This window comes from Notamacropus eugenii, chromosome 5, assembly GCF_028372415.1.
Source record: "Notamacropus eugenii isolate mMacEug1 chromosome 5, mMacEug1.pri_v2, whole genome shotgun sequence".
NCBI classification, from domain to species: domain Eukaryota; kingdom Metazoa; phylum Chordata; class Mammalia; order Diprotodontia; family Macropodidae; genus Notamacropus; species Notamacropus eugenii.
The window spans coordinates 57642463-57662097 of NC_092876.1; the positions used below are offsets into that span (position 1 = coordinate 57642463).

General features: G+C 45.9%; 1 protein-coding gene across 1 annotated transcript in view; it reads left to right on the plus strand.

Moving 5' to 3' along the window:
- Window positions 1-2308: 2308 nt before the first annotated feature.
- The window catches only part of IGSF21 (immunoglobin superfamily member 21), a 393709-nt gene continuing 376382 nt past the window's right edge, over window positions 2309-19635 (plus strand). The window contains exon 1 of the mRNA XM_072609085.1: window positions 2309-2532. Coding sequence (XP_072465186.1) covers window positions 2469-2532 — 64 coding nt within the window. The 5' untranslated portion in view covers window positions 2309-2468. The remainder of the gene's footprint in view (window positions 2533-19635) is intronic.

A 19635-nucleotide genomic window follows, 5' to 3' on the forward strand; every position in this document is an offset into this window, starting at 1 on the left:
TTCAAATCTTGTCTCTGACACTACCTGTGTGACTTTGGTGAGTCACTTACCTTCATCTATAAAATGATTTTTAATGTCCCTTCCAATTCTAAATCTTATCATCACATATGGGCAAACTGAGGAACAGTCTTATACAGATGCATAGGACAAAACTTCAGAAACTGGAAATTCTGCCTCCTTTTATAGGTTGAGAATATTGGGATTTTGGAAAGAGTGGAAAAAGATGGCCTGAGTTCAAGGCCTACCTCTGACTTGGAGCTCTGACCTTATGACTGACTGAGCAAGTCTACCACGTCTTTGAGTCTCAGTTTCATCATGTCTGAAATGAAGTAGTTGAACTAGTTGACTTCACAGATCTCTTCCAACTCTAAATCCCATAATCTAGGTCTCTGCTGGAAAATTCAGAGCAATTCTACTGGAAAAAGATAAATTCCAGTTACTTAATCCTCTCTGTGCCTCAGTTTCCTGACATCTAAAGGCCCATCTGTCTCTAAGAATCATACTCATAGAATTAAACATATCTCACTCAGTTACTTAACTCCCCCTTTTCTCCTACTCATATCCCTAAACTTCAGGGAAGATGTTACCATATATATGCCTTTATTCTCCTAGCCTAAAAAGTGCCACCTGCCAAGAGGTGATGCTGAAGTGTTATCTATAGAAAGCACGAAGAAGGTTAGTGCTGGAGAGAATTCAATCTAAGAGTGAGACTGAACCACGGGACAGACTGAATTGAAATTTGTTTGACTTTGGAAAAGTCATTTCCCCTCTCTGAAAGGAAGTTTCCTCATCTGTACAACGACTATCACTTAGCATAGTCCCTGATACATAGTAGGCACTTTATAAATTCTCCTGGACTTGGCTTGGCTTGAACTTATCTTGTAAGAATGGATGTAGAAAGACGGTCTCCTTCAGATCTAGAATTCCAGAAATCTTTTGGGAACGTAACCCAGAATAGCCAGGCATTGGGCAGAGTGGAATCTCAATCCAAATGGATAACCAAGACACGTTGTAACGAAAGTTCAGGTGATCGCGTTGGGTTCTCAGTCTGCCTGACCCTTCTCACTCTATAGAGTGTGTTGTGGGAAGGGTGCTGCATGGAAGATCAGGCAGGCTTCCTCCCCTTAGCTTGCCTGCCTCGGCCCTTTTTGTTCCTCGCAGTCTCTCTCTCCCTCTACCTGTGCAGTTCTTTCCATTTGTGACGCCTCCCTCTCCTGGCCACAGACTCTCCTATCTCTGCCTTTCTGCCCCAGGGTTACAGGCGACCTGGAGTTTGGGCTTTTGGTGTCTGAGGGGGAGGGGCGCGCACGGGGGAGCCAGGGAAGGGGAGGTGAGAAAAACCCTCGGTCAGCTGGGGAAGGGTTAAGAAGTTAAAAGCTGCAAACCCAGGGAAGTAAAAAAGGGAGTGAGAGAAGAAAAGAGGGAAGGGGGAAAGGGTTGGCGGGGGTGGGGGAGATCTTTCTCTCTCGCTGTAATAAATCGGCTTAGAGGACGATAGCAGAACAGCCCAGAAAGGATTAAAGAAAAGTCTATATAATACAGAGAGCAGAGAGGGAAGGGGGGCGGGGGAGGAAAGAAAGGGGGGAGAGAGAAGAGAGAGAGAGAGAGAGAGAGAGAGAGAGAGAGAGAGAGAGAGAGAGAGAGAGAGAGAGAGAGAGAGAGAGAGAGAGAGAGAGAGAGAGAGAGAGAGGAGAGAGAGAGAGAGAGAGAGAGAGAGAGAGAGAGAGAGAGAGAGAGAGAGAGAGGAGGAGAGAGAGAGGAGAGAGAGAGAGAGAGAGAGAGAGAGAGAGAGAGAGAGAGAGAGAGAGAGAGAGAGAGAGAGAGACGAAGGGGGCGGAGGGAGGGATAGAGCGAGCTAGCGAGTGAGAGAGAAAGGGGGAGGGGGCGCTCGCTCTCGCTCTCTCGCTCTCTCTGGGAGTGGAGAGAGCGCGATTTCGCTCCCAAACTCCGAGCTGCTGGTCTGGACTCTTTGCTGCGGGTTTCGCACTAACTGGAGAGCTAGCCCGAGCCCCGGACGACGGGCGCGCACTGGGGCTGCGCTCCAGCTCCCTCTGTCCTCCGGCCGGCAGTGCTGAGCCGAGCCGAGCCCCAGAGAGCCGAGGCTAGACTAGCCGAGCCAGGTGTCGCTGCGCCTCCTCCCCTCCGGTTTTCAGCCAAGCCTCCCGGGGTCCGCTCCCTCCCGCGGCGGCGGCGGCGGCGGCGGCGGCGGCGGCAGCTGCAGGCACAGGGCCGGCGAGGGGTGGGCAGCGAGGGCAGGATGGGGGAGCCCCGGCGGCGCCCGGCGGCGCCCGCCCTGCCCGCGTCCCTCGGCGCCTCGGCGGCGGGCTGCGGGCGGCGGGAGAACGCCTGAGCCGGATGGAGCGGGGCGCCTCGGCCGCCGCCGCCACCGCCTCCTCCTCGTCCTCGTCCTCCTCCTCGTCCTCCTCGTCCTCCTCCTCCTTCTCCTCGTCCTCCTCCCCGGGGCCACCATGCGAGCCATGAACTGCCCGCGTGTCTGTCTTCTGCTCGCTGAGCTCCTGGACCTGGCGCTGGGTGAGTTGCGGGCGCCTTCCCGGCCCGGGGGCTGCTGCTGCTGCAGCCGCCACGGAGTGCGCGGGATGGCAGGGTTGAGCTGGGGGTTGCCCCGGGCGCCGGGGTGTCTGGGGAGGGGCGCGGTGTGTGCTTGTATGTGTGTGTGCGCGCGCGCGACCGTGTGTGTGTGTGTGTGTGTGTGTGTGTGTGTGTGTGTGTGTGTGTGTGTGTGTGTGTGTGTGTGTGCCCGATTGCTGAGGCTTGTATCTGAATTTGGATGGGTCTCTATCTAGGGATGGGAACGTAGGGATTCAGGGGGCGAGTGTGTGTGTGTGTGTGTGTGTTTACGTGAGTGTGCATGTGAGTCAGTGTCTATTTTCGTGTATGTATTTGCGTGGCTACTCTGTAGGGTTATTCTGAGGCTGTGTGACAACGTGCATATCTGGATGTTCTGGAGTTTGTGTACCCGTGTGTGTGTGTGTGTGTGTGTGTGTGTGTGTGTGTGTGTGTGAGAATCAGTATGATTGGGGCTCTGTATGAATATGAGTATAGATTGTTGGGCTGTTTGCGGGGTGCATTAGAGGGGTGAGAATGTCTGAATCTTGGCTTCGGGATTATGTCGTGCGTGTGTGTGTGTGTGTGTGTGTGTGTGTGTGTGTGTGTGTGTGTGTGTTGGGGGACTGCCGGTGTGTATTCAGAAGAATGAGGGATGGGTGCATCTGGGCGTGCTGGAGTGTGTGCATTTGGAAGGGGGTGTGTGAGGGTGTGCTCTGTTGTGCGGTGTTGTGTTGTGGCAGAGGGTGTAGGGATAACGCGTTATGTGTCGGTGTCCCCTCTGGGAGGACTTGTTGGGGCTCCAGGTTGAGCCGGCAGATTCGACAGAGACTCGTCCTCTCTCCTGAGCTCGATCCACGTCTCCGGCTCTGGCTAGGTCCCGGCGAGGCTGCTGGCTTCGTAGCGTACAGGGCTCTCTCCTGCCTGCCTGGTTGGCTGCCTGGCAGCCTAGCTGCCGCGGATCGTGGTCACTGGCAGTGCGGCTGCCCGGGTAGCCCCGAAGGCTTCTGAGCTCGCTCGGGTCTTCTCTCGTCCTGCCTCAACCTCTAATCGGTCGAGGGTCGTGATAGGGCCTCTGGGCAGGGCAGGGAAACTCGAAGCGGGGAGAGTGGACTGAGGGTCTGTCTGGAGATGGGAGTAGGGGCATGAAATGGTCGTCCCAGAGCTCCCTGGGCAGCCGCCGCTGCCGCCACGGCTGCCAACTTTCAGTGCCCAGAGGCCAGCTGCGGCTGGAGCAGAGATTGGGCGGGGGCTGGGGGGAGGGAAGATGAGAGCCTTACACTGGAAAGTGGCTGTAGAGAGGAGGGTGTTACCCCCACTCCTGTCTCTGGAGGGATGGAGAGGGGGAGTGCAGTTGTACAACAGTGGCCGGCTAGCCTCTGAGGATTGCCAGATACGGTGGGGTGTTCGAATATCCCCCTTCATCCGCTTCCCCCCTGCAGCCTCTAGGGAGGGGCAGGGACCTTAAGCCCTCTAGACTTCACCTTTCTCGTTAACCAAAGACGGGGAGATTTTTCAAAGTGCCCTACAAGTCCGCCCCCACCCTATTTACTAAGGTGGGGAAGGCCGTTCTCGTTTAGTCAAATGGCCTGTGAGGGGGGAGGGAGGAAATGGTAGTGGGGAACAGTGGCTTCGGGAGAACCTAAGAACTATCCAAAGCATTAGGGCTTTCATCTGCCATGGGGCTTTGGGAGAAACGAGGGGAGATGGTGCCACCTTGCCCCCATAGCAGAAGTGAAGCTGAAGGGGTTGATTTGGGACGGAGAAAGAGGTTGGTTGTGGTATCGGAGTGGTGTTCCTGAAGGAATTTGGTTGGAAAAACCTTAATCCATCGGGAATCACTCCTCCACCCCCCAACCCCTTATCTATGGGGGCTGCCTCGGCTCACTGAAGAGGTGGGCTCTGCTGCGGCGTCCCATTCACAGTCCCTAGCGCCTCCCTTCTTTCCCTTTCCCTCTCTCGTGTGGGCTGGTACGGTTTGGGAGGGGGCGGGGATGGAGAGGCCGGGGCTGGGGGAACGTCGAGGCTTCTGCTAGGATCGCTGGAAGAGGCCGAATTGGGAACAGGAAACTTTGAGCCTTTTTCCTTTACTCCCTAATTCATTCCTTGAATGAGTCTGGAGCACCGCGGAAATCATGAATCATTCTTACCTCCTCTTTCACTAGCGCTTGGGACAATGTGGCTGGCAGATTTTTTGTTTGTTTGTTTGGGGAGGGAAGGGATGTCCCCTTCTTCCTGCAGTCTAGGCTGTTGGGAAGGGACGGGAGAGACGACCAGCTGTGGCTGACTACGTTTCCTAACCTTCCAGATGTGAGGTACTCACTGTACCAGAGGAGGGCACTCTTTCTAGACACTGCTGGATTCTGTAGAACTTGTTTGGGTTGGCAGTCTGGGGAGGAACCTATTCCGGCAGAGAGCTACTGATCCTTGCCTAACCCAGACCTGATGATGCCTGGGTTGTACATTCCCACAGATTCCTGTTTCCTTTGATGTAGGATGAGGAGTGAGTCTGATTTGGCTGAATATAAGTGGGAAAGAGGGGGGTTAGTGACCTAGATGTTGCCATCAACATGTTCACTTCAGTTTGACTACGGAAAAGGCAAAGATTCCCACAGTGATATGCCTGCCGAGGTTTGCCTGGGAAGAAGCCCAATTTCCCTGGTGCCTGCTTGGCCTTTGTCTTAGCAAAATTCTTCACCCTGCCTGCCTTCACCAGCTGGGAGAGCCCACAGACAGGTGTGGATCTTAGCTGGATTGTGGCTGAACACTCACTTCTACAAGGAATTTCAGCCTCCCTTTCTTCTTTGCTAAGTATAAAAATAGAGCTGGGCAACTCTGAGTAGCCCACATAGGCCTCTCTGGATAGGGGTGGATGTGGTGGTTGGTACCTGCCCTTGGGATAGTGTTGCTGGGTGCATCCCAGAAAAGGGAAACTAAAAAGTGAGAGTTGAAGACATTGTCTCCTGCCCTGATTTGGGGGGTGGGGAATGTGTGACATAGTAACTGAGGCTATGTAGGGGAACAGTCCCACCAAGCTTTCCTCCATCAGGTTGTCAGTGGGTCCCTAGGGGGAGACAAGAGGGAGTTGGTTTCTCTCTGGAACATCCTCTTTTTCCAGCTCAGCTTGGTTGGGACCAAGTCAGTAGCAACACTCAGACAATGGGGCACTCCAGTGTGTGCATGCTGTGAGCTTTATTTGTTTAATTATTCCTCCATCTGATGGGTTCTGGGAAAAGGGAAAGGGAGACCATACACAGAGGGCAGGGACTGGAGTGGCCACTTCTCTGCGGCTTGAGATGCAAAGAGCTGCCACCTGCCACCCTTTAGCCCCCTCTCCCCCATTGCATGGATCTCTACAATCTTCCCTTTCATCAGGAGGAGTCTTCCTACCCTCACAGCCATAAACTTTTACCCTTACAATCCCCACCATATCCAAACCATGAGAATGAGTTTTCCTATGAGATTCTCCCCTTCTCATACTTCAAAAGATTAAACAACTGGAGAGAACCTTAGAGATCATTAATCCAGTCCCACCCTTACTTCCATTTTATAGCTGAGCAAACTGAGGATGGGAAATGACCCAAGGCCACAAAAAGCTCAATGGCATAGTTGCAGAGCCCGAACCAGAACCCAGATCCTGGCCTCTTTTGCATTAAAAAAGGTCTAGATTAATATTCTCAGAGACTTTGTAATGACAAAGGCTCACACCTCTTTGTCTCCAACAAACCCCAACTGCTAAGTGGTCAGTTCCAGTAAGGGTCCTTGTCTGAGTTTAAACTACTTGCCCTTTCTTTAACTCCCCATCCCTAAACACACACACACACACACACACACACACACACGAATCCTCATTTGTAGTTTCTGACTACTACATTCAGATGATGAACCTGGCAAACAATGGTAGTTATAATCTCTCACTGAGATAGTACTTAGCTGTTTTCCAAGATTCCTTCCACATCTGATCTCATTTGATCCACACAAGGCCGCCATTGAGATAGTTTGGGCCAGGTATTGATGTTTCTATTGTACAGATATAGAAATAGGTCCAAGGACAAGACGATGACTCAATGGCAGGCATATAGCTAATTTGATGGTATTAAGATTAGGAGGACCTCAAGTCTTGACTTCTAGGCCTACATGTTTTCCATCATATCAAAGGGCACGTCTGCACAGTCCAAAATAAAGTGGAGACTTGTCTATTCTTTGATCACAAGAATTAGAGGTAGAAGACACTTGGAATCTGACTGCTTCATTTTTGAGATAAAGAAACGGAAAGTTCAAGGCTAAGTAACTTGTTCAAGGTCACTCTGATAGGTAATAGTATAGCAGATCCCTGACTCCAATCCAGCCCTGTCTCCCTACAGTTAGCAAGGTAATTTTCCATCTCCACCCCACCTATCCGAACACACACCCCGCTTCACTTTAAGTATTTCAATTACAGCGCTTAAGTGAGGAAGAAAATGATAATGGGAGTTGATTTCATTCACATCCCCAGCCCTTGGTGATAGAGATTTGGCAATTACCCAGTTCTACCACATAACCTTTTTGGAAGCAGGCGGGTCATAAATAGATAAATAAAAGACTTGGATTTGATCCACATATTCAATCTAATTCAACATATATTTATTAAGTGCCTACTATGTGCTAGGCAGTGGAAATCAAAAGACAAAAATAAAACAATCCTTGCCCTCAAGAAGCTTACATCCTAATGGAAGGATACAACTTGCAGGATGTCCATAAATCACAGATTTAAATCTGGAAGGCATCTTAGAAATCTAGAGGTTCTTACCTAGTGGTCCAGGGACCCCTGATTTTAGAGGTTCTTTTAATTTGGCTGGGGGGAAAGGTTACATTATAATTTTCACTGACCTCTAATCAAAACTTAACATTTGCTTCTATTATGAATGTATTTCCTGAGAACTCCTATTTTTTACTGGATTACCAAAGAGGTGATGCAAAAGGGCTAAGGATCCCTGACCTGGTCCCATCCCTTCATTTTGTACATGAAGAAACTGAGACCCAGAGAAATTGTGTGACTTCAAAATGAGTTGGGATTTAAATCCAAGCCCTCTGATTCCAGACAAACTCTTTTCCCTACTCACTATACCAGATTGCCTCTGTGAATGTAATAAGAGGTAGGAAATAAAAGCAGAAGGGAAGCTTAGACGAAGTTCTCTAGGAATATAGGAGGTTCAAGAGAACAGTGATCCTTTCAGGTATCACAGAAAGCCTCATGGAGGAGGAGGTACCTGTGGTCTTCAAGCAGAAGCTTGTTGGCCAACTTGTCATTGAGATTATTTTTTTGGATTTGGGTTGAAATGAACATCCGCTTCAGTCTCTTCCAGTTCTGAAATCTCATTATTCTGTGATTCTGGATAATTCAGTCCCCCGAACTTGCATTGGCATTTAGGTATTCCAATTTGACCATCTTTAGAAATCCATTTAGTTGGATAATTATCAAATCTGCATGGCCCTTGGTTGGCCTATGTGAATAGCCAGCTTTCGGCACTTCTACTCTCTAGGTATTGAGCATGGAAAGATAAGTGGTGTGTGTGTGTGTGTGTGTGTGTGTGTGTGTGTGTGTGTGTGTGAGTGTTTGTGTGTAAGAGAATGGGATAAGAAAGTCTGACAAAGGGTGGAGAAGGGTGTGATAAGGAAAGGTGGTACAGTGGGGTTGACTTCTAGAGAAGGGTCCAAAACAGAGATATTGCTACCTGGAGACCTTCCCAGGTGGAACTGAACTCATCACTGGACCAAGGGTCCCATGCCAGGTATTGTGAGGCATATGAAAATGGATAAAACACAATCTTACCCTCAAGGCTAGTTGATGGGGGAGGGGTGCTATGTAGGCCAGTGGCAAGAAGTTTCTTTTGGATGTGTAAGAAGCATCCAATGAGGCAAATGAACCAGATGACCTCGGGCCCTCCCAGGTCTAAATCTGTGATCTGATGATGGTCCTTATTTAGTGCTTTCCTCCCAGCCACCCTCTGATGTAGGCAATACAAGCATCCAGTCCAATTCAGCTAGCATTTATTAAGCATGCACTGTGAGCCAGGCATTGTATTAGGCTCTGAGGATACAAAAACAAAATGATCCCTTGCCTCAAGGAGCTTACATTCTACTCTGTTATAATTATCACTGTGAAAACCGAGAATTTAAGAAATTGAGTCTTTTGTCCAGGTTAACAGGTATTGTAAATGGTAGGACCAGAGCTTGAACACAAGTCTTTGGAGAATAGTTGAAGTCTAGCACTCTTTTCATGCTTCTTCTAACTCAAAGCCCTGAGGGCCTGACCTATATCTCATCATGGAGATGAAGCTCTTCTAGTCATGGAGACCAAGCAAAAATTGACAAGGAAGAAACCTAGACTTGTAGGATCGTAGATCTAGAGCTGGGGGAGGGACCATATAATCCAATCCCTTCATTTCACAGATGAGAAGACAGAAGCCCAGGGAAGTTCAGTTTTGTCAATTCAGGCAATGCATGTCAAGACCTGGCTCTTCCTTCCCTCTTTGGGCGTTGGATTTTCTTTCTTGACTTCTTGCCTTATTGGTTCCTGTTTCTGTCTCCTTTGAGTCCCTCCCTATTTCTTATGCTCCCTATTTCTCATCCATCTCTCTTGGCTGATACCTCTCCATCTCTCACTCTTAATCACTGTGTACATAACCACTGGGTTATGAGAGCTGGAGAGACCCTTAGGGCCCATCTACTCCTGACTTCTCATTTTACAGAAAAGGAAACTGAGGCTCCAAGAGGGAAAGTGAATTCAGTGTCAGAACTCAGACTCAAACCAATGTCTTCTGACTCTCCAGTTGAGTGCTCTTTCCACTATACAATGTAATTTGTGCTTTCTTGTTTTATCCAGTGAGCTAAAAATGGACAATATGTTGGGAAGTTGTCCAAACATTGGCTGATGGTGACCGCCTTCAGCCACTAGGTCTTGATGGAATGCCTTGAGGTGTGAATGTTGATTCTGAGAACACTTCAATCCTGTTGTTGTTTTTTTCCCAAGGGAACTCCACTTTAAAGACAAATGCCCCTTTAGGAAGTGATGTCATGTGTTCCCACGATGCTGACATTTATAGTAATAGACACAAAGTCCCCACTGAAGAGATTTTGTGTGGGCTGCTGATTTCCTCCTCCGTTGCTTTTTAAAAAAATGGCTTTTTTCCCCTCCCTTAGAATGACAGCCATCTCCCCATGGGTTCCTCCTACTCTTTCCCCCACAAGAGTTCTCTACTCCAGACAATGGAGTCTGCTCATCCTTCTGGGATGACGTGCCTGGAGGCAATCAATCCATCAGTCAATGAAGGAACACTTATGGAGTAAAGTCTAATGGAAAAGGCCTAGACTAGGTAGGAGGGTTCTATTCTCAGCTCTGCCACTAATTGACTGGGTGCCCTTAAGCAAGTCATTTCTCTCTTGGGGTTTCAAAATCTTCATCTATAAAATGAGAGAATCAGATGGTAGATAATATCTAAGATACCGTCCAGCTCTGATAGAGTACGTATTCTAAGGCTCATCACAGCTCTGATATTCTGTGTTCTAAGGTTTTTCCCCCATTTCTGACATTGTTCTAAGGCCTCTTTCAACTACAAAAAATTAAAATCCTCCTGTGTACAGAACACTGTGTAAGTACAGAAAGAATACAAAGTTTAAACAAGACCATGGGTCTTACCCTCAAGGAGCGCGTAGTCTAGATTGGGAAGATAGGACGTAGTGTACGGTGCCTTATAGCTTATGTTTTCTATTTTATGTATAAGGAGTAACAACTTTCACATTCAGGGGAAGAAGAGGTGGTCAGGGCCAGACAGTTTGGAGAACCAGGGCATAACAGAGAGTGGCCTTCAAAAAGGCATTGTCTGTATCCATTTGGGTTTGGTCTTTGCTGTGGTGCCTAGACTTACCCGCTGCTTCCACCCACTTGCTCTTACTTCCTTGGCTCATAGAACTGAGACATCTGGCTGCAGATAACACTCTCTGTGTTCTTCTCCCCCAATAGTTTTCCAACCCACCCCTTTTTGGCAGCTCTGGGGAAAAGGGAGACATGAAAGGTGTGAATGAAGTTCCTCACAAGCCCATGGTCTTATTTTCTTTCGCTCCTTGGTTTTGTCTAAGCTCAGAACTGAGGGCCCGGTTTTCTTGGCCCTGATCAATGACCTCTGGAAGCCCTCTCTAAGCTGGTGGATTTGTTTTCCATACAGCTCTCCGTGCTGGTACTCTTGCTAGCCCAACCTCCAACCTTCTAATAGACCAGTCTGTTGGTTGGCATCCCAGCCAGCATCTTGGCAGTGAAACCCGTGGTGGGATATGCCAGGATGGTGAATCTGTTTCTCAGTTTCTTCTGGATGAAGGGTGTGACTGACCCTTGAGCTGGCTGGGCCTGCTAAAAAACTAGGAAACAGTGTCTAAAGGTTACAGTTCCTGTGCTCTCTCTCCTCCTAGGAATCAATCAATAAATCAACATTTATTAAGCACTTTCTATGTGCTTAAGGAACTATACTAAAGACTGATGATACAAAAAGACACAAAATACTGTCTCTACCCTCAAGAAGCTTTCCCATCCAATGGAAAGAACAAATCACAGATTCAGCCACCACCATACCACCTCATACCCACCCCAGGATAGGCTGGACTTCCTTATGGGAGCAGGTTGACCAGGCGGATCCAATTCTAGTGCACACTGTTACAATTGATGCAGCTTAATTTTTAATTTTAAAATTTGGTAGTTCATGTGGTCATATTTATTTGTGCAAGTTATCCTTCTGACATCACCAATACATGGTCCCCAAAAAGGACTTAGAAATATATACACATACATATATACAAAGATACATATACACAGATATATGTGTGTATATACATATGTGTATATGTCTATATAGAAAAATAGATATCTGTATAGATATGTATATCTATGGATATATTGATATCTATATATGTATATGTGTATTATGTATGTATACACACACACACTTTTCTAGCTGCCTGGTTGGTTGGTGTGGAGACTTATAAGAAGGTGGCTTCACACGCTCCAATGGCCCCTCTTGGGTTGGAAAGAAAAGCCCTCTTACACCTGAATCATCTCTTCCTTTCTTCTCAGCCATAATCTCACTGCTCTGAAAACTCCAGACTCTGTCTGCTGATTGGCCAAGTCATCTTCCTTGGCTTATCCCACCATGAATTGGACTTAACTTGGAAGCCATGGTTATGGTCCTTGGCCCTTGTTAGGATCAGGTTCCACTCTAAAATTGACAGTGCTATCCCAAGCTGATTCTGAAAATACCTGGGAAATGCAGAAGGTGCTGGCAGAGCTGTGCTGGTGTAAAGCCAATCTTGGCGGTACACCTGAGGACTGCTGCTGTGAATAATTTTAAGGGTCTAATCGCATAGTATAATGAACCCTCTATTTATTCAGCAATAAATAATCAATTGTTGACTAAAGTAAAGCATAACATTCATCCACCATCCTTAAGCAAAATATGTAATCTAATACATATATGTATCTCATAACACTCTATGTCATATGACACTTAGCGTATCTCATTGCATCTCTAAAGTCAGGGGGTCCCAGAGTATGGTCTTTCCTAGCATGACACATCCTTAAGGGATAGCAAAAGATACCACATCATCCACCCCTAAGTCACAGTAAGAATAAATTTCTTAATCAATATACAGTGTCCAAGTCCTCTCTCATCTTAACAACAGGCTGACTTCCAAACCCCAGAGACTGCTCCTAGCTCTTGCCTCTGTTCACACACAGGCAGCTCTCTGCTCATGCTCCTTGTCTCAGCTCATGGGGACTGTTCCACTCCAAACTCATCCTGCTTCTGCCTGATAGGAGGCTCCCGGGGCTCCTGACCACAGCTTCTGTTTCCAGGAAAAGAAAGCTTAACAGAGCTATAACAATATTTATACACATTACCAGTGTCATCATTAATTCACAAATTCAATTCACTCATAAAGACCGATGGACGGTACTTCTGTCTGAGAAATCAACACAGATCAACAGACAGGGTGCTAATTCTTTCTCTTAGACCTCCCCACAAGCAAGTTCCCCTACCTCGTTCGCAGTCACTTCTTTCTCAGATCTGCTTCTTTCTTCTCTCTCAGCTGTGCTTCTCTCTCACCAAGCAATACTATATATGTGTATATATATGTGTGTGTGTGTGTGTGTGTGTGTGTGTGTGTGTGTGTGTGTGTGTGTGTGTATGTATACTGTTTCCAATCAAAGATTCTTGATTGATTCAATCAAAGGCAAGACTCAATCAAAGGCACTTGATTGGCTAAAATTCAATCCAGAAAAACAGCAAAAAATCCTACTTTGCTTGCTGATACAGCTGGGCTAATTGTAGCAAAGATAACAAGGATATTCATTCTTAGTGACCTTTGGAATCTGAAGCTTGGATAACCCAAAGCAGTGGTTAATCCAAAAGTCATTTGTGGTAGGTTTGGGAATCCAGTCAGACATACCTATATTCAACATCTATATGCCTGAGAGAGTGACTATAAGACTAGGATCTAATTTGTTTGTTCAATCATTCATTCCTTTTTTTTTTTACTCAAAGTTTATGAACTATACCTAGAGTCGTGAAGATCCGAATTCAGATCCCACCTTTGATATTTTCTGACTGTGTGACCTTGGGCAAGTCACTTAATGACTCACAGCCTCAGTTTTCTCATTTGTCAAATGGGGGTAATAACACCTATGTAATAATAAAGTTGTTAGGAAGATATAATAGTATCTACTAATAATAGAGTTATTATGAGGATAAAATAAGATGATATACCTACTGTGCTTTGCAAACCTTAATGAGAACTGTTATTATTAAGGCACTTTAAAAAATCTTAAAGTACTGTGTAATTGTTAACTATTACAATTACCTTGCAATATTATATAATTTTTCTCTGTCTGTGCATAGATAGATAGATAGATAGATAGATAGATAGATAGATAGATAGATAGATAGATAGATATAGAGTATACTCTAATCTGCTAGAGGAAAGTATTTATTTTATCCAAACTTTGCAAAGTCCTTCATATAAATTATGTCATTTGATCCTCAATAACTCCATGAAGTACGTATTATTAGTATCCCCATTCAACAGATGAAGAAAGAACACAGAGCTACAAAACAGGATTTGAGCTCCTGATCTTCCTGACTCTAAGCTGAGTATTCTATCCATTGGGCCACCTACTCCCTAGCATTCTCTTTGCTATCTCATTGATTATGAGGGTAGGAAGGAAGGAAGGAAGGAGGGAGAGCAAAGGAAGAAATAGGCATTTATTAAGCACTTATTATATACCAGAACTGTGCTTAATTTAAAGAATACAAATTAAAAAGTGGACCTAGTCCCTGGCCATAAGAACCTTACATTCTAATAGTGACACAGCACAAAAGGGGTTGGAAAGTTCCTTATCTTGATCAAGTCATTTGATATCCCAGGGCTCCAGACAACTCTCCAAGGTTCTAAATTACAGGTGGCTTGTTACAGATAGGCATTGAAGGAGAGTTTTTGAACCTAAAATTCCTGGAATATAGGCAGCCTCAGGTCCCACCACACCCCATCAAAAGTACTTACTGGGGGAATACCAAGGCAAAAAAAAAAAAAAAAAGGAAGGAAAGAAACAGCCTACATTCTACTGGGTGTGGGGGAGATAAAGCATGTGCATAGGTAAGGTTATGTGAAGAGTAATGTTAGATAACCTCGATTCTAGAGACAACTCAAACCTGGGTGGTGACAGGTGGATGGGACATCATGAAAGCCACCAGAGCTGGGCTTTGAAAGACTGAGGATTCTGAGAGGCAAAGGCACCTAGCCCCACCCTCCTTGTCAGGTTTCTTTCCTTAATCAGAATAATTCAAGTTAATTTAGTCAACAATTGTTTACTGAGCATCTACTAGGATGCTGTGCTAGGTGCACCCAGCTCTGACAGCAAACATTCTGTGCTCATTGGGACCTCCCAGCTCTGACATTCTGTGCTCTAAGGCCCTCCCAGCTCTGACATCCTGTACTCCTAGGACCGTCCCAGCTCTGACACCCTGTATTCTAAGGCCCCTCCCAGCTCTGACCTTTTGTGTTCTAAGGCCCCTCCCAGCTCTGAGATTTTGTGTTCTGAAGGGCCTCCCAGCTCTGACACCCTGTGTTCTAAGGCCCTTTCCAGTTCTGACATCCTGTTCTAAGGGCCCTCCCAGCTCTTGACATTGCGTGCCATGTCCACCAATAGGACTTTTAAAAATGGGTAGGAGAATTTCTTCTGTTCCTCAACTTCTGGAATGGGTGCGAAGTCTTAAGGGATCAATGGTGAAATGACTTTTTATCATTCATGAGCAGTACTGTGCCCTTTCATCAGATAGCCTGGCTCCCCTTTCCTTTCTCCTTACTCCCAATCCTGCCTTTTGATGCCCACCTCATGCATGCTCCCCAGAGGGGTAGGTAGGTTTGCTCCAATTGATGGCTACTTGGCAAAAGAAACTCTTGGACAGGCCAACTGGGTCCCAGACCGTCCTCCATGGGTATGAGGATTCCTCTGTTGTCCCAGAAATGGAGTTAAGTGAACAAGTCTTTTCCAACTGGCTATTCTGTGTTGAGTCCTAACATAGGCATTCTGAGTGTGTTTGGGGGAAGGGGAGAAGGTCAGTAGCAAAATGAGACCCCTGTTTTTGCCTTCAATGATCTTATAATCTAGTAGGGGCCAATTGCCATCTTAGCTCACATTTCTAAAGTAGTGATAATGAAGCCATGACTGTAGGGTTTTCTAGACTTCTTTCCTCATAATAGCTCTACAGAGTATATAACAATGTTAACAAATATTTTTAAAGCAAATATTGTGTTAGGTGTAGGGAGAGATACAATGTTTAAACAAGACTGGAAGCCTGTCTTCAAAGCAATCGTGGTGTGGCAGAAAGATCATTGAACTTGAGAGTCTGGAGACCTGGGCTTGAATCCTCTCTCCAGGAGCTACTAGCTGTGTGACCCTGACAAGTGACTTCACCTGTTTGCCACAGTTTCCTCAGTTGTAAAAATGGGGAAAATAATAGCACCTACCTCGAAGAATTGTCATGAAGATAAAATGAGATGATGCTTGTAAACTGTTTGGCATAGTGTCTGACATGTAGTAGGTACTACATAAATGCTTATTAGTTTCTACCCCCACCCACCCACCCATATATATGTATGTATGTATATATAGGAGGGATGAAGATAAGGCAGTTAGGGTTAAGTGACTTGCCCAAGGTCACACAGCTAGTAAATGTGTCAAGTGTCTGAGGCTGGATTTGAACTCAAGTCTTCCTGAATCCAGAGCCAGTACTTATGTTTATATGTTTTAAAAAATTTATGTATATCCTATTTTCATGGACTCTTGTATTCTATGGGATACAACAGTCTTTGAAGAATTAAAGATGGTCAATGGAGAGGCACATGTTGGGTATGAGCGGACAGCAACCCAAGGTCAATGAGGAACTTGAAAGTACATGAATATAAGATGATACCAAGGGAGCATCTGATAAGAGGAGAAAATGGACCGGTCACATGTCAAGGGCAAGGCATGGTCTCCAGACAGCCAGAGAGCTCCACTGGAACCTTGGAGAAGGCAGGAGAAATGGAGGAAGGTCTCTCGCATATCCTGGGACCAATTTCTGGGACAGCATAGGCTAGATACTCTCCACGGATAGATTGAAATCTATATTATGGGAGGTAACTTCCAAATCAATGCAATCCCAGAGTCATCCGAGCATTGAATATCATGTTTCTATATCAGCTTCATCTCCAAAAATCTCCTCTCCTCTTCTCCATTTCAAGGAGTTATCCCTTTATAATCAAGAATTTTTTAAAAGAAAAAAAAAAACAATTCAGTACAACTAACCATCAGCACATCAACTAAGCCTGGAATTATGTGGTGTTCCATGCCCATAGTCTCCTATCTCTGCAAAGAAGGGATGGAGGTGCACTTTGTTACTTTTCTTTTGGGGCCAAGCGTGGCCATTATAATTTCATAGGATTTGGTTTTGAATTTCTTTCCTTCCATTTAGCATCTTGGGATCATTGTGTAGATCATTTTCTTTGTTCTTCCTATTTCTACAGAGTTGTGATACTTCATGGTATTGTACAGTCCAGCCCAGCAAACCTCATTATCCCCATTTTCCAGCAGAGGAAATTGAGGCTTAGAGGGGTTAAGTGACTAGCCAAGTTTACCCAGTTGAATGTCAACCACCCTGGGCAAAGACCTGATTGCCCTGTTCTAGTTACACCTCTGAAAAGTGGAAAGGGGGGTCTTTCCTTTCTGCCTGGTTGGGATGGGATGGATACCAAGTGTGGGAGAAGCAGGAGAAACCCAAGAGGGACCGTCTGTCGGGGGCTGTGCCCCTGCTTTCTCCTGGAGAGACTCCCAACCTCATAAATCACCCGAGCTGGGATCAGGAGTCACCGGGGAAGGAAGCAGCTGAGCTGTTGGGTTTTTTTGTTTGCCTGCCAAACTGCTCCTCTTGCCCTTTTGTTTCCAATTCTGCAGAGCAGCTAGCTTGTCCGCCTGCCCGCCACTCTGATGGGGTTGTTTTTAACTAATCACTGATGCTTCCATTATCTCCCCAGCATGATCTCTTCCTCCCTTTTCTTGGTGCCTTCTGAAAATAAACTGTCAATCATGGGCTGGAGTTGCAGTTTTTGAGGGGGGTGGGCTGGTTTGTGGTTTCCATGGTCTTGGAGGTGGGGGCAAGGGCAAGGGGGTGAGACTGGTCTTGAGGAGAGGATTTCATTCAGGGAAGGCTGCCTGGCAGTGACAGCAGACAATAAAGCCGGGAGGGGGCAGATGGCACCTGCCCCTGTGTTTGTGCTCCCTGGCCCTGTCTCTGATTTTGGCTCAGTAAATATCTGGCCACACAATAACCTGAAGCTAAATGTCCAGCTCTCAGAAAGAAATAAAAACTAAACCAGGTGATGGGATTCTAATTGTTACCTAGCACTTCAAATGGTATGTGTGGGGGAGTACTGAGCAGGGAATCAGACATGTCATCAAAGCCTCTCTGTGGGTCTTTGTTTGCTTGAGAGAAATGGGACCTAGTGGATTTGGGACCTGATATGATGAGCAGAGAGAAGTTAAGGGTGGCCTTCTGGTGTGATTACCCGAAGAAAAGGAGAGTGACGTGAGACCAAATCAAAAAGAGGCAGACGAATTATTATCATGAAGGGTAGGTCAGGATCTATGTGGAAGGGAATGAAAGCAGCAGACGAAGGGTAGACTTAGGCTTCAGTTTCCAAAGTAACAGTAAATGAAAGTCTCGACTGAGTGAAAAAGTCAAGGGTGATCATTGGGACCATTGACTCACTTGATAATTAAATCTATCAGTCAATTACACAGTGATCACCATCAGTTCAGTATTTCTTTTGCTTCCTTACTTTGAGGCTAATGGACAGAACAACAGCCTCAGGGTCCAGGGCCCTGAGTTCTAGTCTTCTCTTTTCCACTAATTGGAAAGACCTTGGGGAAATAATTTCCTGTTTGAAGTCTTCATTTCCTCAGGTGTCTGATTGAGAAGTAGACTGGAAATGTCTCTAAAATTCTATAAATTCTGTGAAACAAGATATTAGATGAAGAAGGGGTGGCAGGTGTAAGTAATGTTGTGGAAATAGAAATGACAAAATCTGATAGCTGATTAGCTCTCTGAGATGAGGAGGAATGTAGAGTCAAGGATATTGCCAAGGCATCCAAGCTGAGCCACTGGGAAGATGGGGATGCTCAGGGCAGAAATGGAGAAGCTCGGAAGGTGAGTGGGTTTGAGGAGGAAAATTATGAGTTCTGTTTTGGGCATGTTTTCTTTGAGATATGGATAGAATATCCATTCCAAACTGTTGGGTAAGCATTTGATGATGAGGGTTGTAGCTACACTGCTAAACAACCCTCATCATCAAACTCAGACATCATCAGACTCCTCTGCTACACACTGCAGGAGAGAGGCATTAACTCTGAAAGTCAGAGGACCTGGATTCAAATCATATCTCTGATATATTTACACTTCCTGAAGCAAAGAAGAAAGATAAGCGTTAAGCTGATTAGAACATTTGGAGTTCTAAGATCTCTCCCAGCTCTGACATCCTGTGGGTTGATGGCCCTTCCAGTTTCAACATTCCACAAATGACAATAATGATAGTAATTGAGATCTGTATCTAAACTGTTAAACTTATAGAGCACTTTATGTATATTATCTCATTTCATCCCCATGACAACCATGTGAAGTGAGTACTACTGATATTTGCATTTTGCAGATAAAGAAACTGAGGCCTAGAGTGATGGAGTGACTTGTTCAGAATTATACAGCCAGTAAATGACCTAGGTGGGATTTGAGTCCAGGCTTGTTCCTGCTCCACTCACACTGCTTCTCCCATTTATAGATTTTATAAGATACCTGCCTATCCCTGTAACATTTGCTTTGTTACTTCTGCCCTGAATCAAACTGAATCAGACAAGAAAGAAAGGCTTGTCTCCTTTAGATGAGATGAAAAGAGATACTTTGATTTCCCCCTCCTCTCCATATTTATCCAAGGAGGGCTTGTGATGACCATCAGATGATTTTTTTCACCCTCAAAGATGTGTTATGGGAGGCTTTCCTCATTTTCTTTAAGCCCTAACTTGGACCATGTTAAAATCCTGCACTTAACAAATCCCATAGAAGTGTCACCCCAACATAGAGGTGTGTATGTGTGTGGTGGGGGAGTGGAAGCTGCATTCATGCCATTGATGGTCACAACACAAAGGAATGTCTTTTTTCCCTTTGTCCAAGCATCCCTTTGGATCACTGAAGCCAGTTTCTAAACTACAGAATCCCCAAATCTCAAGATTTTAAGGAATTTCCAAGCCCAAGTAGTCCCACCTGCACCTGGACAGACATCCCCTTGGGATGACGTTCTGAACAAAGGATCCGGATCCCACTTCACGACCCTCCACAACATCCTCAGGCCATCCATCCCACGCTAAGACAAATGTCACCGGTGACAGATTTGTAGATAGTGCTGGAACAGTCTGTAGAAAATACCAAATCCAACATCATTTTTACCAATGAGAGAACCAAG